The sequence below is a fragment of the Zeugodacus cucurbitae genome, chromosome 2 (assembly GCF_028554725.1).
Source record: "Zeugodacus cucurbitae isolate PBARC_wt_2022May chromosome 2, idZeuCucr1.2, whole genome shotgun sequence".
NCBI lineage: Eukaryota > Metazoa > Arthropoda > Insecta > Diptera > Tephritidae > Zeugodacus > Zeugodacus cucurbitae.
Genome location: NC_071667.1, coordinates 22,961,867 through 22,978,631, shown reverse-complemented (window position 1 = coordinate 22,978,631; position 16,765 = coordinate 22,961,867). Strand labels below are relative to the sequence as shown.

The following is a 16,765-nucleotide window of genomic DNA, read 5'->3' as shown; positions in this document are numbered from 1 at the left end:
GAATGATACTGCAGCGACGATGTTGTCCTGTCTATAGGGATAGCAAAGCTCAACGATCCCTCGATCCGTTTATTATTTTTTGCTCAATAAATAAATAAAAAATATAAAACATTTTTCATAACAGAACCATTACGGACTTCGTTTTCAAAGTTAAACAAAAAATCTTAATTTTGTTGGTGTCTATAACCAACTTCAACGGATAATACATCATTTTCGAAATAGATAATATGTAAATGTTTAATTAAGAAAACCTTTACATGTCACAAAAAATTTAATATAAATCAAATTATTATTTAGTTTCAGCTTCCTTCGGTTTTCTTCCAAATGTATTACCATCTTCAATTGTCTCCGGCAATGGGTAACCCTTCGTTTCGGGCATAAGGAAGACCGAAGCAGCTGCTAAGAATGCGAAAATGCCAAAAAACGCCGGTGGTATAGAAATATAATATTTTTTCAAGCCTTCCACCCACGGTGCCATAATCGACCCAAAGCGGCCAACGAACGAGCATAAGCCTACTCCCGTGGGTCGCACGACAGTCGGAAATAGTTCACCGGCATACAAATACACATTCGGAAACGTAACCGCAGCACCAAATAAACCAATTGATGCCAATGCCACCTTGATGGGACCACTCAAGTTCGGAACAAACGCTAAGATTGTAAGTGATATGCCACTTAAAAGATTCGATAGGAATAATGTAATGCGACGACCCATATATTTGGTAGCCGGTACACACAAGCAGGTACCTGGTATACCCAAAATCGCGCTTACGAAAACATTGAGGAATATATTTCCAGACAGCGAGGTCATATACTGTGATAAACCATAGTAGACCAAGCATACAACCAACCAATTGAAAGCCATAGCAAGCGTCTTCTGGCACAAATAAGCATGTTTGAATAGGTCACCGAGATTGCCTTTCTTTGCAGTTGCGCTCGTTGCCAACAACTTTTGAGCCTCATCTACATCTTGAGCTATTTTTTCAGTTGGCATTTTATTGCGTTTCGCTGCTTTCTCGAGTAATGCGACGGCCCGCTCAGTCCGACCGGTTATAACAAGCCAACGTGGCGATTCTGAAAGCGAGAGGGAGGAAGTATGTGAAATAAAGTGGGCGAAATAGAGTGTGAGCGTACTGCACCTGGGACGGTGAAGAAGAAAAGTAGATAAACAATTGAGAAGGATGAAAATGAGAGATGAAACCAACGCCACTCTCGGAGGAAGTAGGCGAACAGCGGTAATGTGGCATGACCCACATTGAATGGTATCTGATAGAGTATGGCCATTATTTCACGTTTACTTTTACCCACAATCTCCATGATTATCGTAAAGCTACGAAGATCAAAAAGTTCTCATGAATTTATCAAAAACACACATATTTTGCCAGGTACAGCTAAATTTACCCTGTAGACATAGTGCCGCCAGTTGCGTAACCATCCAAGAAACGCATCAACATATAGAACCAAAGCCATGGCGAAGCAGAGACCAGACAACCTGCCACAAGTTGTAGAACACATGAGCTCACAAACATTGGGCGACGTCCCCATCTGCGGCAAGAGAAATTGAAACATGGAGATATAAAAATAGTTGCTCTTTCTCTCACTTATCCGCTAGCATTCCCATAATCATATTGCCCAACATAATGCCGACCATGACTAGCGACTGCGACAACTGTTCCAGCCACTGACGACCACATAGCAAATCCCATTCCATAACTACAGTCTGTTCGAAGGTACTACGATCATACTCGTAACCATCGCAGTTAGCATCGCATACATTGGTGGCATTTGTGCCGCTACCACCTTTGCACGTTGCTTTGACTGGGGGCTGTAAGAAGGTCATGGAGATTTGCACCCAACCGGTAGGAAATTTAGACAGAAATATCCATAGACAGACAATTAACTGCCAGGGTCCCAAATCGCTTCCCAAAATGCCGATGATCGGATCGACACGTTGCTTTTCTGTAATAATATGAAGAAATATTTAATATAAATTAATTGTTTAAGGAATTCGAATCGATTTTACCATCCTTTTGCATGATCGAGATTCAGTCTTCTTGGTTTTTTTCCTAAATTCGATGCATTTTTTATTTGCTATTAAAAATTCACATCTGACTAATTAACTGAAAAATATATTTACAATAAAAATATCAGAATGTTGCTTTGTCAATATTCAAATGTCAATTTGTTTTACACTTCAAGCAATACAGTTATATTCCATATAAAAGTAAAAGCAAAAATAAATCTTAAGAAAATCTTTCCTTACTGCTTAGGCGAAACTTTAATTTGAGTTTATCTTAAGTTTTGGTTTTCGAGATTTTACATTTGAGATAAATGGTTACTGCCTTTAAAATAGATTTTTGAAAAGAAATAAATGGTTCACGATTTGCCAAGTATTGTAGAATTGCGAATCGAACAAGCAACTGGTATAAATCTCTCCAACGGTTTAGTCGAGTTTCAATGGTATCCTATTATTGGCATGATTTTTACGCTGTGAAATAATACAATTTTGGTTGAATATGGTTAAGATCTGACGGACGTATTGCAAAAACGGACCTGGCAAAATTTAAGTTTAATTCCGTTATCTACTTATTATTATAATGACGACCATTTGTACACACAATACTATATTCAAATTTAGGTCAATCCGAGACTTTAACATATCTATCTAGTCTCTTATCAAGAGGAACGCAGGCAATCGGTACTTACGGCAGCATATATTTTTTAGTATCGTCAAAGACACATTTTGTCAAAATCGAGCCCCTATTTTGTCTATCATCATATTTATGTTAATGACAGTAAACGCGACGATTTATTTTCATGCTTGTGTAGACAAAAAACCTCATAAATGAATTTGAACATCAGCGATAAGATGAGATGTCTGCGCTGCCGACAAAGCTGATGCGATTACTCAGCAAATTAAATAAAAATAGCGAAATGGGAAATTTTTGATTCAATAATTTTTATTTAGTAAAGATATTGTTAGTGTATGCGCATATTTTCGCCTGAAAGATGTCGAAAGCATGAGCTGATAGTGTTTAAAACCACAGTACGGGTATATATGTAATTATAATTATATGCCGGTATACCAGAATTAATATAATGTAGAGGATAATTGATAACATGCTGTCGGGAGTTCTCTCAGTCAAATTCTCCAGCTATACGAAATCATATTCTCGACATATTCAATTTTTATTCGATATATACTCCTCAGGTCTTTCTTAATTTTCGTTCGTACCTCGCTTTATGCCTTATTATGCTTATTCTTTTGCATATGACTCAAGCAGTGGTTTATGTCCTCATACAACTAAAGGTTGACATCACCGCCATCCAAGAAGTGCGATGGACGGGACAAGGACGGAAGAAGGTGGGTCCTTGTGACATCTACTACAGCGGCCATATAAAGGAGCGCAAATTTGGTGTTGGATTTGTGGTGGCAGAGAGACTCCGTCGCCGAGTCCTGTCATTCACCCCGGTGGATGTTCGTCTATCCACAATCGGCATCAAAGCGAAGTTCTTCAACATATCGCTGATTTGCGCCCACGCGCCAACGGAAGAGAAGGACGATGTGATCAAAGATGCTTTCTATGTGCGCCTAGAACGCACCTCCATGACGAAACATCGCCAAACGGCCTGAGGCTGATCGACTTCGCAAGGGCCTGGTTGTCTGTAGTACCAGATTCCAGCACAAGAAAATTCATGAAATTACGTGGCTGTCCCTTGATCGAAACACGCGCAATCAAATCGATCACGTTGTGATAGACGGAAGAGGACCAAATATTGAATATACGCACTCGCCTCTTTGCAGCAAAGAACGCCCGCTAACAAACCCAAGGAAGGTTCGACGTCGAAAAACTGCAATCGCAACCAACAGCCGAACGATTTTCTACTCGACTTGCTCTCTGAGAGCACTCATCAGCATCTCGGTATAAGGGAACTGTGGGACGTCATACATACACCTCCAACCGAAACTTTTGGCTTTCGGAAATTAGTGTCCGACCGGCCGATGCCGATGCCGATGCCAATTAATCGGCCAGTTGGCAAAGAATCGGCCGATGCCGATTCTTTCATCAACAACTTTATTTAGTGAATTAATATAGTAAGAAAAGAAAAATAAAAACAAATCACATCACTAAATAAGTAAAAAATCAGTTCATATGTAAATATGAAATTGTTTATTCATTTAATTAATATTCAAAACTAAATAAATTATTATTATAATATATATGTATGTCGATCGAAAAAAATAGTTATTCGCGTTTTCTCAAAGCGAATCAGCAATATAGCTTTTTCCTTTAAGGACAAATATGAGCATTACGGCTAATATTCGTAAATAGTAGGTCTAGTAGAAAGAATCCATTATTAACAAAGAGATGACTTTTGTCATTTATATCTCGCATTGTGAAAGGCGTCACATAGTGATAGTGACTCGATAGAAAAATCAGCTTGTTTGGGAGGTTATTTTGCATCTTATAGTCCAGGCCAGCACCAAGTGATTATTACGTGATCCTGTCTATGGCGAACTTTTAAAAATAGATGCTCTTAGTTACGAATGTTTCTATAATAGTGGATTTATGTCATTATTTCAAAATCTCAACAAGTTGTTAAACAAACCTGTGAATATTTGACATAAATCGAATCTTCTAGCAGTGCTAAATAAAACCTTCAATTTAATGCAAAGTTATTGAATTTCTTTATATTTTATTCTTTATCATCGTGATGAATTATTAGTTTAGTCAACTGAGTATCACTGTGTTGTATATGGTAAACAGAAGAACTCAAATTTTATGCTTTAAAGAAAAAGTTAAAAAAGGTACTTTAGTGAAGTAAGTAGAAAGAATCGTTCAAATTTGGACGATGGCGATATCGATGTTGATGCTGAATTTTGTGGTCGATACTGGCTATGCCGATACCAAGGCCGATTTTTTTGCAGACAAAACAAATAAGGAAGTGCTAAGTTCGGATGTAACCGAACATTTAATACTCCCGCAATTTATTTATTTAATTTTATTAGTATGATACACAATTTGACCCACATATTCGTGATATATATGGTATAAAGTCTATTGAAAGTTGGAAACCCTAATATTTGGTATATGAAAGCTAGGTGAAGTTATTACCCGATTTCACCCACTTTTGGCACGGAAACATATTATTGGAAGAAAAATATATGAAAGACTTACCTATATTTTCGGTAAAAAAGAAATTTTTATTAGAAACACTGGGGTCCTCATGTTGTATATATGGGGCCTTAATAGAAATGAAATTTTAGAATGGCGATGCCACACTTTAAATGCTGTATTTGTGCAAAGTTCTGTTCCGATATCTTCACTAGTGCTTACTTAATATATTGTAATGTAACGATTCAGGTCGCCTTCAAATTTCTTGTAAATGGGAAGTTGGCGTGATTGTGAAACGATTTGGCCTATTTTAACAACATATCATTGGGATGCAAGGAAAATATTAGTAGTCCAAGTAGTTTATGAGACATGGTTTTTGATCCATAAGTATGCGGAGCCACACCCATTAGAAATTTTGGGTACCATTTTGAGTGCAGCTCTTCTGTACCATCTTTATAATGAAACTTAAGGTTTCTGGTGGTTTTTCTTACTGAATTAAAGCATTTTTAGAAGTTTAGATATGTACAAAAATCTTAGTAGCGGGCATGGCCACGCCCATTTTCCCAAAAAAATTACATCCAAATATTGCGCTTCTTATAACGATCCTTAGTACCAAATTTCACTTTCATAGCTTAATTTAAGAGCTATGTTTTATGTTATCGCCATTTTATGGACGTGGCAGTGGTTCCATTTCGCCCATTTTCGAACTTAACCTTCTTATGGTGCCAAGAAGTAAATGTAAATTTCATCAAGATATCTCAATTTTTACTCAAGTTACTGCTTGCACGGACGGACAGACGGACAGACAGACATCCGGATTTGAACTTTACTCATCACCCTGATCACTTTGGTATATATAACCCTATATCTAACTCGTTTAGTTTTAGGACTTTCAAACAACCGTTATGTGAACAAAATTATTATACTCTCTTCAGCAACTTCCGAGAGTATAAAAAGAAAGAGGCCGGAGGCGTGAGTATGAAGAGCTAGACAAGATGGCCGACAGGGGTAATGCTCGAAAATTTTACGAAAAGATCCGGCGACTAACTGAAGGTTTCAAGACCGGAGCACACTCCTGCAGGACCCCAGAGGTGATCTAGTTATTGATGACCAGAGTATACTAAGTTTGTTGAGGGAACACTTCTCCAGCCGGCTGAATGGCAGTGAAAGTACAACACCTGGAGATGGCGAACCCGATTCGCCAATCGATGACGATGGAGCAGATGTTCCATTGCCCGACCGTGAAAAAATTCGAATAGAGCAACAAGGCGGGGATTGCCGACCGAGCTATTCAAATAAGGCGGCGAAGAACTGATAAGATGCATGCATCAGCTTCTTTGCGGAATATGGTCGGAAGAAAGCATGCCTGACGATTAGACACTCAGTGTACTCCGCCCAATCTACCAAAAGGGAGGCCCTACAATCTTATAAGACTCTATCGAGGGTACTGTGTGAAATACTAAAGCCCACCGTCAAAAAACTGATTGAACCTTATCAGTGTGGCTTTAGACCTGGAAAATCGACAACTGACCAGATATTCACCATGCGCCAAATTTTGGAGAAGACCCGTGAAAAGAGGATCGACACACACCACCTTTTTGTCGATTTTAAAGCTGCTTTCGACAACACGAAAAGGAGCTGCCTTTACGCCGCGATGTCTGAATTTGGTATCTCCGCAAAACTAATACGGCTGTGTAAGTTGACGTTGAGCAACACCAAAAGCTCCATCATGATTGGGAAGGACCTCTCCGAGCCGTTCGATACCAAACGAGGTTTCAGACAAGGTGACTCACTATCGTGTGACTTTTTAACCTGATACTGGAGAAAATAATACGAGCTGCAGAGCTAAATAGAGAAGGTACAATCTTCTATAAGAGTGTACAGCTGCTGGCGTACGCCGATGATATTGATATCGTCGGAAGCAACAACCGCGCCGTTTGTTCTGTTTTTTCCAGACTTGTTAAGAAAGCGAAGCGTATGGGTGTGGTGGTGAATGAGGACAAGACGAAATATGTCCTGTCATCAATCAAACAGTCACTGTTGACAGTCATAACTTTGAAGTTGTAGATAGATTCGTCTACTTGGGAACCAGCATTAACAACGCCAACAATGACAGGCTCGAAATTCAACGCAGAATCACTCTTGCCAACAGATGCTACTTTGGACTGAGTAGGCAATTGAAAAGTAAAGTCCTCTCTCGACGAACCAAAATCAAACTCTATAAGTCGCTTATTATTCCCGTCATGATGTATGGCGCTGAAGCTTGGGCGATGATAACATCCGATGAGATACATATATATATATATATATAAGCCTTATTCTAAAGGCGCCTCAGAACGTGTTTCCTAACTAGATCAGAATTTGTATCGTGAAGACTTCATTCTTTTAAATTTGGAAATAAATAGTTCTACGTTAGCGGATTATATCAGATCACAAATGATGTTCCGGTTGGTCGTTACATCCAAGTGTAGGTATCGAAACCCCTAATTTCTGATACAGAATTCCCGAATATGTTTCAGGCTTTTATGGAAAGCGATATGGTAGAAATGAAACTTGTATGCGAATTATTGTCTGATGAAGAGTGTTCTTCGGCAACTGAGTACCTCCCTCTCAAATATAACACAATATTTTCATTATTAGGCACTTCAAAAGACTTCACCATCTCCTGGATTGTGGAGTCTTTTATTGAAATCTATCAGCAAAAGGCATCTATAAATTTAAGAAGACTGATCATTACAGATGAATTCCATTAACTCGTAATTCTTCGTTCTCTCTACTCAAAGCTTTACAGTATACTATACTATAGTACAGTATCAAACCTAATGTCTAACGTTCGTTCAGGAACAAAGGCTCGATTTAATTACAGATTTAATTTCGAAGTACTAAAGCTTGGTTCAGTACAACTTAGTACTTCTTTACATTTCTATACTCTCGCAACAAAGCTGCTAAAGAGAGTATTATAATTTTGTTCACATAACGGTTGTTTGTGTCACCCACAAATAAAAGAGTTAAATATGGGGTTACATATATGTATATAAAAGAACAGGATGGCGAGTGGAGTTGAAATCCGGATGTCTGTCCGTCCGTCTGTCCGTGCAAGCGATAACTTGAGTGAAAATTGAGATATCTTAATGAAACTTGGAACACATATTCCTTGGCACCCTGAGGAGGTTGGTATTTAAAATGGGCGAAATCGGACCATTGCCACGCCCACAAAATGGCGAAACCCGAAAACACACAAAGTGTCATAACCAAGCTATAAATAAAGTTACGGAAGTAAAATTTGGAACAGAGGATCACATTAGGGAGGGGCATATTTGGGTGTAATATTTTTTGGAGAAGCGGGCGTGGCCCCGCCCAAAAATAGGTATTCTGTATATACCTCACAAACCAATAAAGCTATATAAACCAAACTTTCTGCAGTCGGTTTCCTTACGTACCCCACCACACACCATGAAAATAATTGAAATCGGATAATAACCACGCCCACCTCCCATACAAAGGTTAGGTTGAAAATTACTAAAAGTGGGTTAACTCACTAACGAAAAACGTCAGAAACACTAAATTTCACATAAGAAATGGCAGATGGAAGCTGCACTCAGATTTTTTTACAAAATGGAAAATGGGCGTGGCGTCGCCCACTTATGGGTCAAAAACCATATCTCAGGAACTACTCGACTAATTTCAATGAAATTCGGTATATAATATTTTCTTGACACCCTGATAACACATATGGGCAAAATTGACTCACATCTACGACTATTTCCCTTATAACTTAATTTTGATTTCCATGTGATTTCTTTAAAATATATATATAACGAACCAATGAAGATAGTGTAATAAAACTTTACACAACTACTATATGTGATCTGTAGCACTACTTGTGAAAAAATTGTGAAATCGGACTATAACTTTTCAATGCCCGGATATTGAATATATGTCGTTGTTCCAAATCGGGTTATAACATCCCCTAACTCCCATATACCTAATCATAGGTTTTTCTAAAATACTATGGGCTTTACTCCGCATATATCTGATAATATGTGAAATATCTGAGCCAAATTTAGTGAGTCCTATTCTTTTGGACTTTATGCCGAATATATGGGCCAAATTGTGTAATATCTTATTGAAACTATAGCAATAAATTGAGAGAGTATAAAATGTTCGGTTGCACCCGAACTTAGCCTTTCCTTAATTGTATTCATTCAGTTTACGCTTTAAAATGCTCAATTGTGTTAAGCAATTATCACGATAATTTCGTCGTTCCTGCAACTTATCCAACGGCACCTTAACTTCCAATTGTTTCGCGATCTCCACAGCTGTTGGGCCTTCCATTTTCGGTGTGGGTCCCATAGTTTGACTCACTGCATAAATTGTGTTTGCATAGCGTTCGAGAGAATTGGTCATACCCTCGGCATTCAAATGTGCCGTTTCCAGTGGTCCCAAGAAAGCATAACGCATACCCAAACCGTCGGTCATGATGCTATCCACATCCTTAACGTCGACAATGCCTCTCTCAACCAAACGCCAAGTTTCATTCAATATTGCACACTGTATGCGATTGAGTACGAAACCTTCGATTTCACGACTAAGGACTACGGGCTTCTGACCGATTTCATTCATGATGGCGCATGTCTTCTTCAACACCTCTGGGTTTGTCCAAGGTGCGGGCACAATTTCTACTAGTGGAACATAGTAGGGTGGATTGACGGGATGTGCGACGATTATCTGTAGTAAGTGATGGGAAAAATGTTTGTAATTTTTTTTAATAATTTAGTTTAGTTTCTTTAGAAAAGCTATATATTTTGACTTGAAAAAATGTATTATTTTTGTTTTATAATTTATAGAGCATTAAGGCATATACATATTAATGTGGCATTCATTCATTCAAAAAATTGCCGAATAGGATAAGTAAAAAAATTAGAAATTTAGTAATAAAAATTTATAGCTTTAAATAAAACTAACGTTTTAATGCCGTTTATTCTAAACAAAATAAAATTAGTCGACTTTTCATCCTTAGAACAGTTTATATTTCAATATTTTCTAAAGAATTATAGGTTAGAATTTGCATATAAAACTCTATAATTAATATTAATTGGATATCTTATGAAATAATTTTAATAATCTAATTGTACTTGAAATTATGCAGTACTTCAAGTACTTCCAAGACACGCTTAGCGCCCGTGCAAAACAAATGTTGTTCCCAAGAGAACAGCCACCTTAGATAGAGTCATTTGAAGATCATGCAAAGGCAATAAGAATCCAAAGCAGTGCTTATATTTCAATAAAAAAAACTGATATTGTGTGATAAGAATGCTATCGTCGAATTATGCATGAATAAGTAATATTTTTTGCTTATCTAGGTCATCTTGCACAGCTGCTTGACATGTTAACCAAAAATGTAAGTTTAGAGATCAGCAGAAGCGATAGTGATCAGCAGTATCTTTTCATCTTCTTTTGTGAAAATGGTGCAGAGCTTAATGCAAACGTGTGTTTATATATTTTATCAAAGCATTTGAATGCTTGTGTGTATACTTAGTTTATGTATTTATATGCATATATTTATTTTTATATTTTTTCCATGGCTGCTGTTGTGAATTCTACAAAAAAATTATAACAAACAATTGGTTATCTGGCACTATAAGTGTTGAAAAGATGACACTTGTATTTAATTAATGACGTGCCCTATTACGCTAATACACTTTAAATTGATTAATATTTTATAGCAGTTTGATGCTATGACTCAACACTATTTCGAGTCAATAGTTCTTATAATTCTGTATAAGAATATCAGCAAAGAAGCCTATTGATGCTGTTTTGCATAAATCTATAAATGATTGACGTCACTTCCCCGAGCATACGTATGTGAATTTGTATGCATTCTTCTGTAGATAAATGTAAATGGCGTATAAATGTTTTGTTATTCTTTGTACTTAGTTATGAGTGACTTTGAGGGTGGTTCAAATACGGCTATATGAAATTACATACAAATAACTGTAAATACATATATAAAGTACATAAATATATTAATTAAAATTAAAGTTTCTAATGCTATTGAAGGCAATTGTTTTTTTATTATTAATCTAATATTCTTCCCAGTTCGAGTACACTTCCAATAAATGAAGTATATTTTCCTATCAATACGTAAAGTGTATGAATTTACGTCGGTTTGTAAGTCAAATCAAGGTGAATATGTACACACATGTCCGAATATTGAATAGAAAACAAGTTTTCTTGCATTTTTAAGAGGCACTTTTATCACGTATTATTTTCTTGCTGATACTGCTGAATTTGGTTCAATTACTATTTATAACTAAACAAGTAAGGAAAGGCTAAGTTCAGGTGCAACCGAACATTTTATACTCTCGCAATTTACTGATATATTTTTATTAAGATAACACACAATTTGACCCAATTTGAAAATCCTATAATAAGATATATGAGAGCTAGGGGAAGTTACACTATTAGAAAAAAATATTTCCTCTAAATATATTTCCTCTAAATTTTCCACACGTCTCATCAGGGTGTCAAAAATATATTATGTACCGAATTTCATTCGAATCGGTCGAGTAGTTCCTGAGATAAGGTTTTTGACCCATAAGTGCGCGATGCCACGCCCATTTTCCATTTTGTAAAAAAATCTGAGTGCAGCTTCCTTCTGTAAAATTTAGTATTTCTGACGTTTTTCGTTAGTGAGATAACCCACTTTTAGTAATTTTCAACCTAACCTTTGTATGGGAGGTGGGAGTGGTTATTATCCGATTTCAACTAATTTCATGGTGTGTGGTAGGGTACGTAAGAGAACTGACTGCAGAAAGTTTGGTTTATATAGCTTTATTGGTTTGCGATATATATACAAATAACCGATTTGGGGGCGGGGTCAAGCCCACTTCCCCAAAAAAGTTACATCCAGATATGTCCCTTCCTAGTGCGATCCTTTGTTCCAACATTTACTTATATAACTTTATTTATGGCTTAGTTATGACACTTTATGTGTTTTCAGTTTTCGCCATTTTGTGGGCGTGGCAGTGGTCCGATTTTGTGCATTTTCGAAAGTAACTTTCTCACGATCCCAAGGAACATGTGTTCCAAGTTTCATCAAGATATCTCAATTTTTACTCAAGTTATCCGTTGCACGGACGGACAGGCGGCCGGACGGACAGAGAGACATTCGGATTTGGACTCGTCTCGTCACCCTGATCATTTTGATATATATAACCCTATATCTAACTCGTTTAGCTTTATGACTTACAAACAACCGTTATGTGAAAAAAGCTATAATACTATCTTAGCAACTTTTGTTGCGAGAGTATAAAAATGTAAGTAGCGCATAACATTACTTACATTTGACTGATGTTTGAGGTCTTTGGAGAACAACGATGGCAGGAAAGTACTTGTTGAACTGGAGAGAATTGTTTGCTCCTCAACAACTCCATCCAATTGCTTGTAGAGTGACTGTTTCCATTCCAAACGCTCTGGTATACATTCTTGTATGAATATGGCACCCTTCACCAATTCTTTAATATCAGTGGTGCCTGAAATGAGTGCGAATTGCTCACTGGCATTCAGTTTACCACGCAGCAATCCTTTGGATTTCAAGCTTTTGAGCTCCTTTTTCGATTCCTTCAACGCATTTTCAATTTGTGCTGGCACACTGTCGTACAACACAACTTGGTAACCAACAGAGGCGAACAACATGGACCAAGAACGTCCAATAAGACCGCTAATTAATAATAATGCGTACATACAATTTAATTTATTTTCTTTAAAAAAAATACTGCATTATGAGATTCTTACCTGCCAACAATTCCCACTTTGCCTTTACCTGCCATTATTTACAATAATTTGAATACTCGAACACAATTAACTTTGTCAGTTATACGCTTTGTATATACCACCTGCCAATCTTTCTAGTTTATTCGTTTGACGTTCGCCAGTGTAAGGAGAGCGGCTATAAATACTGTGTTGCTCTTGCTGCAGTGGCGTTCGATGAGGTTTGCTTAGAGCTTTGACATTTTCGCCTATCACTCGGTACATACCACTCACATTAGTTGTTAATCATCGCGCTGTTATGATAAGGCATATCAATGTTATAAGTATAGTGTTATTTACTATAATAAGAACCGATCCAATAATTGTTGATACCAAATAAAACTATCAGGAAGAGATTTTCACATCTGGTATATGAGTGCTTCGAAAAGATTTCCGGTATCAAATCTCATTGTACTGTTTGGTACGTTAACCTAGTTATATTAGGATGTCTCGTAAATGGAACGACGAAAAACAAGTATTGGTGTCCTTGGTATGTGATTGGCGTTGCAACCGTTTAGCTGGTTATAGCCGAATCGACGATAGTGCGCCACCTCTCTCTCTCCTTCGCAGTTCGGCGTCAGTTTTAGATCCCAAGTGTAAACAGGTCGCTCTCCACCTGGTCCCTCCAACGGAGTGGAGGCCTTCCCCTTCTTCGGCTTCCTCCGGCGGGTACTGCATTGAACACTTTCAGGGCTGGAGTGTTTTCGTCCATTCGGACAACATGACCTAGCCAGCGTAGCCGCTGTCTTTTTATTCGCTGAACTATGTCAATGTCGTCGTATAACTCGTACAGCTCATCGTTCCATCGTCTGCGGTATTCGCCGTTGCCAATGTTCTGAGGACCATAAATCTTGCGCAAAATTTTCCTCTCGAAAACTCCTAGTGTCGTCTCATTGGATGTTGACATCGTCCAAGCTTCTCCACCGTAGAGCAGGACGGGAATTATAAGCGACTTGTAGAGCTTGATTTTGGTTCGTCGAGAGAGGACTTTACTTTTCAATTGCCTACTTAGTCTATAGTAGCACCTGTTAGCAAGAGTTATTCTGCGCTGGATTTCGAGGCTGACATTGTTCGTGTTGTTGATGCTGGTTTCCAGGTATACGAAATTATCTACGACCTCGAAGTTATGACTTGTTGCTTCCGATGATATCAATATCATCGGCGTACGCTAGGAGCTGTACACTCTTGTAGAAGATTGTACCTTCTCGGTTTAGCTATGCAGCTCTTATAATTTTTTCCAGCATCAGGTTAAAGAAGTCGCACGATAGTGAGTCACCTTGTCTGAAACCTCGTTTGGTATCGAACGGCTCGGAGAGGTCCTTCCCAATCATGACGGAGCTTTTGGTGTTGCTCAACGTCAATTTACACAGCCGTATTAGTTTTGCGGGGATACCAAATTCAGACATCGCGGCGTAAAGGCAGCTCCTTTTCGTGCTGTCGAAAGCAGCTTTAAAATCGACAAAAAGGTGGTGTGTGTCGATCCTCTTTTCACGGGTCTTCTCCAAAATTTGGCGCATGGTGAATATCTGGTCAGTTGCCGATTTTCCAGGTCTAAAGGTCTAAAGCCACACTGAAGGTACAATCTTCTACAAGAGTGTACAGCTCCTGGCGTACGCCGATGATATTGATATCATCGGAAGCAACAACCGCGCCGTTTGTTCTGCTTTTTCGCGCATGGATAAGGAGGCGAAGCGAATGGGTCTGGAGGTGAATGAGGACAAGACGAAATATCTCCTGTCATCAAACAAACAGTCGGCGCATTCGGGTCTTGGCTCCCACGTCACTGTCGACAGTCATAACTTCGAGGTCGTAGATAATTTCGTATACCTGGGAACCAGCATCAACAACACGAACAATGTCAGCTTCGAAATCCAGCGCAGAATAACTCTTGCCAACAGGTGCTACTTTGGACTGAGTAGGCAATTGAACAGTAAAGTCCTCTCTCGACGAACCAAAATCAAGCTCTACAAGTCGCTTATCATTCCCGTCCTGCTTTACGGTGCAGAAGCTTGGACGATGTCAACATCAGATGAGACGACACTAGGAGTTTTCGAGAGGAAAATTTTGCGCAAGATTTATGGTCCTCAGAACATTGGCAACGGCGAATACCGCAGACGATGGAACGATGAGCTGTACGAGTTATACGACGACATTGACATAGTTCAGCGAATAAAAAGACAGCGGCTACGCTGGCTAGGTCATGTTGTCCGAATGGACGAAAACACTCCAGCCCTGAAAGTGTTCGATGCAGTACCCGCCGGAGGAAGCCGAGGAAGGGGAAGGCCTCCACTCCGTTGGAGGGACCAGGTGGAGAGCGACCTGGTTACACTTGGGATCTCCAACTGGCGCCGAACTGCGAAGGAGAGAGACAGGTGGCGCACTATCGTCGATTCGGCTATAACCGGCTAAACGGTTGCAACGCCAATCACATACACAAAGCCACACTGATAAGGTCCAATCAGTTTGTTGACGGTGGGCTTTAGTCTTTCACACAGTACGCTCGATAGAACCTTGTATGCGATATTTAGGAGGCTGATCCCACGGTAATTGGCGCAGATTGTGGGATCTTCCTTTTTATGGATTGGGCAGAGCACACTGAGATTCCAATCGTCAGGCATGCTTTCTTTCGACCATATTCTGCAAATAAGCTGATGCATGCACCTTATCAGTTCTTCGCCGCCGTACTTGGTATACGTGTGTTCAAAAAATAACCGGAATTGTAAAATTTTAAATTTCACGGGCTTGGAGAGTAAATGCTCTTGAAATACGATGCATTTTTACTTTGTCTATAGACTCTATATTCTCCAGGCATGGCTCCGTGTCCCTTTTTCCTATTTCCAAAAAGAAAGAGAACCTTAGAACCGTCGTTTTACAATCTTACGAGAAATCGCTGAAAGAGACTAAAGCTATCCCAAAAATCGAGTATGAGAGTGTTTCGACGGTTGGAGGAAGCGCCGGCATAAGTGCGGACTATTTTGAAGACGACGGACTATATTGACGAGACGAACGAATAAATATTTTTTTTCAAAAAAAACGAGAATTACCGTTATTTCTTGAACATACCTCGCTTGTGGAATATGGGAAGGAAAACAATTATCGCATATTGTTTGTGATAAGTTTATTTCCAATGAGCTTAATTTAGGCAAGGTAGATAAGCTGATGAGGAAGTATGATCCGATTTCGAATATGTTATTTGACTCATGACTCAAATTGCTGAGATATGCATTTTCAGGAAAGAATACTTTGTCAATTATTAAACTAAAAAATATATACTAATAGGATAAGGATTTTTTCAACAATACCGTTATTTCTTATTTCTTTTAATAATACTATATTTTGCGATTGTTTTAAGGTGCTATTTGCCGATTTTTTTTTAATGGTTGCTCATAAATTTGTCCAGTCCTCAACCGTGGAAATTATCTCATCGTTTTTTTTTTTTTCAAAAAAACATGCAAAAACATTTGCAACTAATTTCAATTTTGCGAGTCAAATTAATAGTATTTCACATTATATCTTATATTTACCTTATTAGTGCGTTAGTGAGGGGGGAAATGTTAATTTGCTAAGGTTAAGTTAGGTTGAGTTTGAAACGGAAAATTATGAAAGTATGTATGCTCCAATTCTATAAATAAAAATTCTATAAGCGGTACAATACTTTAAAGGAATCGGTGGTGATGACAAAGCGATAAAATGTGAACTATAATATAACTGTAAATAGACAAAATGCAAGATCACGTATATACTACTATTATAAAAAGGAAAGATTTGTATGTATGTTTGTAATGAATAAACTCAAAAACTACTTTGCCATTTTCAAAAACTCTTTCACCATTGTA

General features: G+C 38.2%; 2 protein-coding genes across 2 annotated transcripts; both read right to left on the bottom strand.

The window, feature by feature from the left end:
- Positions 1–210: 210 nt before the first annotated feature.
- LOC114803497 (organic cation transporter protein) lies at positions 211–2,185 on the bottom strand. The gene is made up of 5 exons (XM_011191290.3): positions 2,024–2,185; positions 1,602–1,959; positions 1,402–1,545; positions 1,140–1,330; positions 211–1,074 (listed from the first exon to the last, which is right to left on the bottom strand). Exons 1-5 carry the CDS (start codon positions 2,034–2,036, stop codon positions 290–292), a joined length of 1,491 nt encoding a protein of 496 aa, XP_011189592.2. The 5' UTR covers positions 2,037–2,185; the 3' UTR covers positions 211–289.
- Positions 2,186–5,391: 3,206 nt separating this feature from the next.
- Positions 5,392–13,110, bottom strand: LOC105216675 (lambda-crystallin homolog). Its single transcript, XM_054235978.1, has 3 exons — positions 12,915–13,110; positions 12,462–12,840; positions 5,392–9,845 (listed from the first exon to the last, which is right to left on the bottom strand). The coding sequence occupies exons 1-3, from the start codon at positions 12,947–12,949 to the stop codon at positions 9,309–9,311; spliced, it is 951 nt and encodes a 316-aa protein (XP_054091953.1). The 5' UTR covers positions 12,950–13,110; the 3' UTR covers positions 5,392–9,308.
- Positions 13,111–16,765: the final 3,655 nt, after the last annotated feature.

Bases quoted from the DNA above. Each gene is read 5' to 3' on its own strand.
- LOC114803497 (XM_011191290.3), bottom strand. The intron at 1,546-1,601 runs GTGAGAGAAAGA...CTCTTGCCGCAG, and splicing joins ATGGGAATGCTAGCGGATAA to ATGGGGACGTCGCCCAATGT. The intron at 1,331-1,401 runs GTAAATTTAGCT...TGATCTTCGTAG, and splicing joins GGCGGCACTATGTCTACAGG to CTTTACGATAATCATGGAGA.
- LOC105216675 (XM_054235978.1), bottom strand. From the start codon at position 12,949: ATGGCAGGTAAAGGCAAAGTGGGAATTGTTGGCAG. The intron at 12,841-12,914 runs GTAAGAATCTCA...ATTATTAATTAG, and splicing joins AAAGTGGGAATTGTTGGCAG to CGGTCTTATTGGACGTTCTT. The intron at 9,846-12,461 runs GTAAGTAATGTT...CACTTACTACAG, and splicing joins ACCTCAAACATCAGTCAAAT to ATAATCGTCGCACATCCCGT.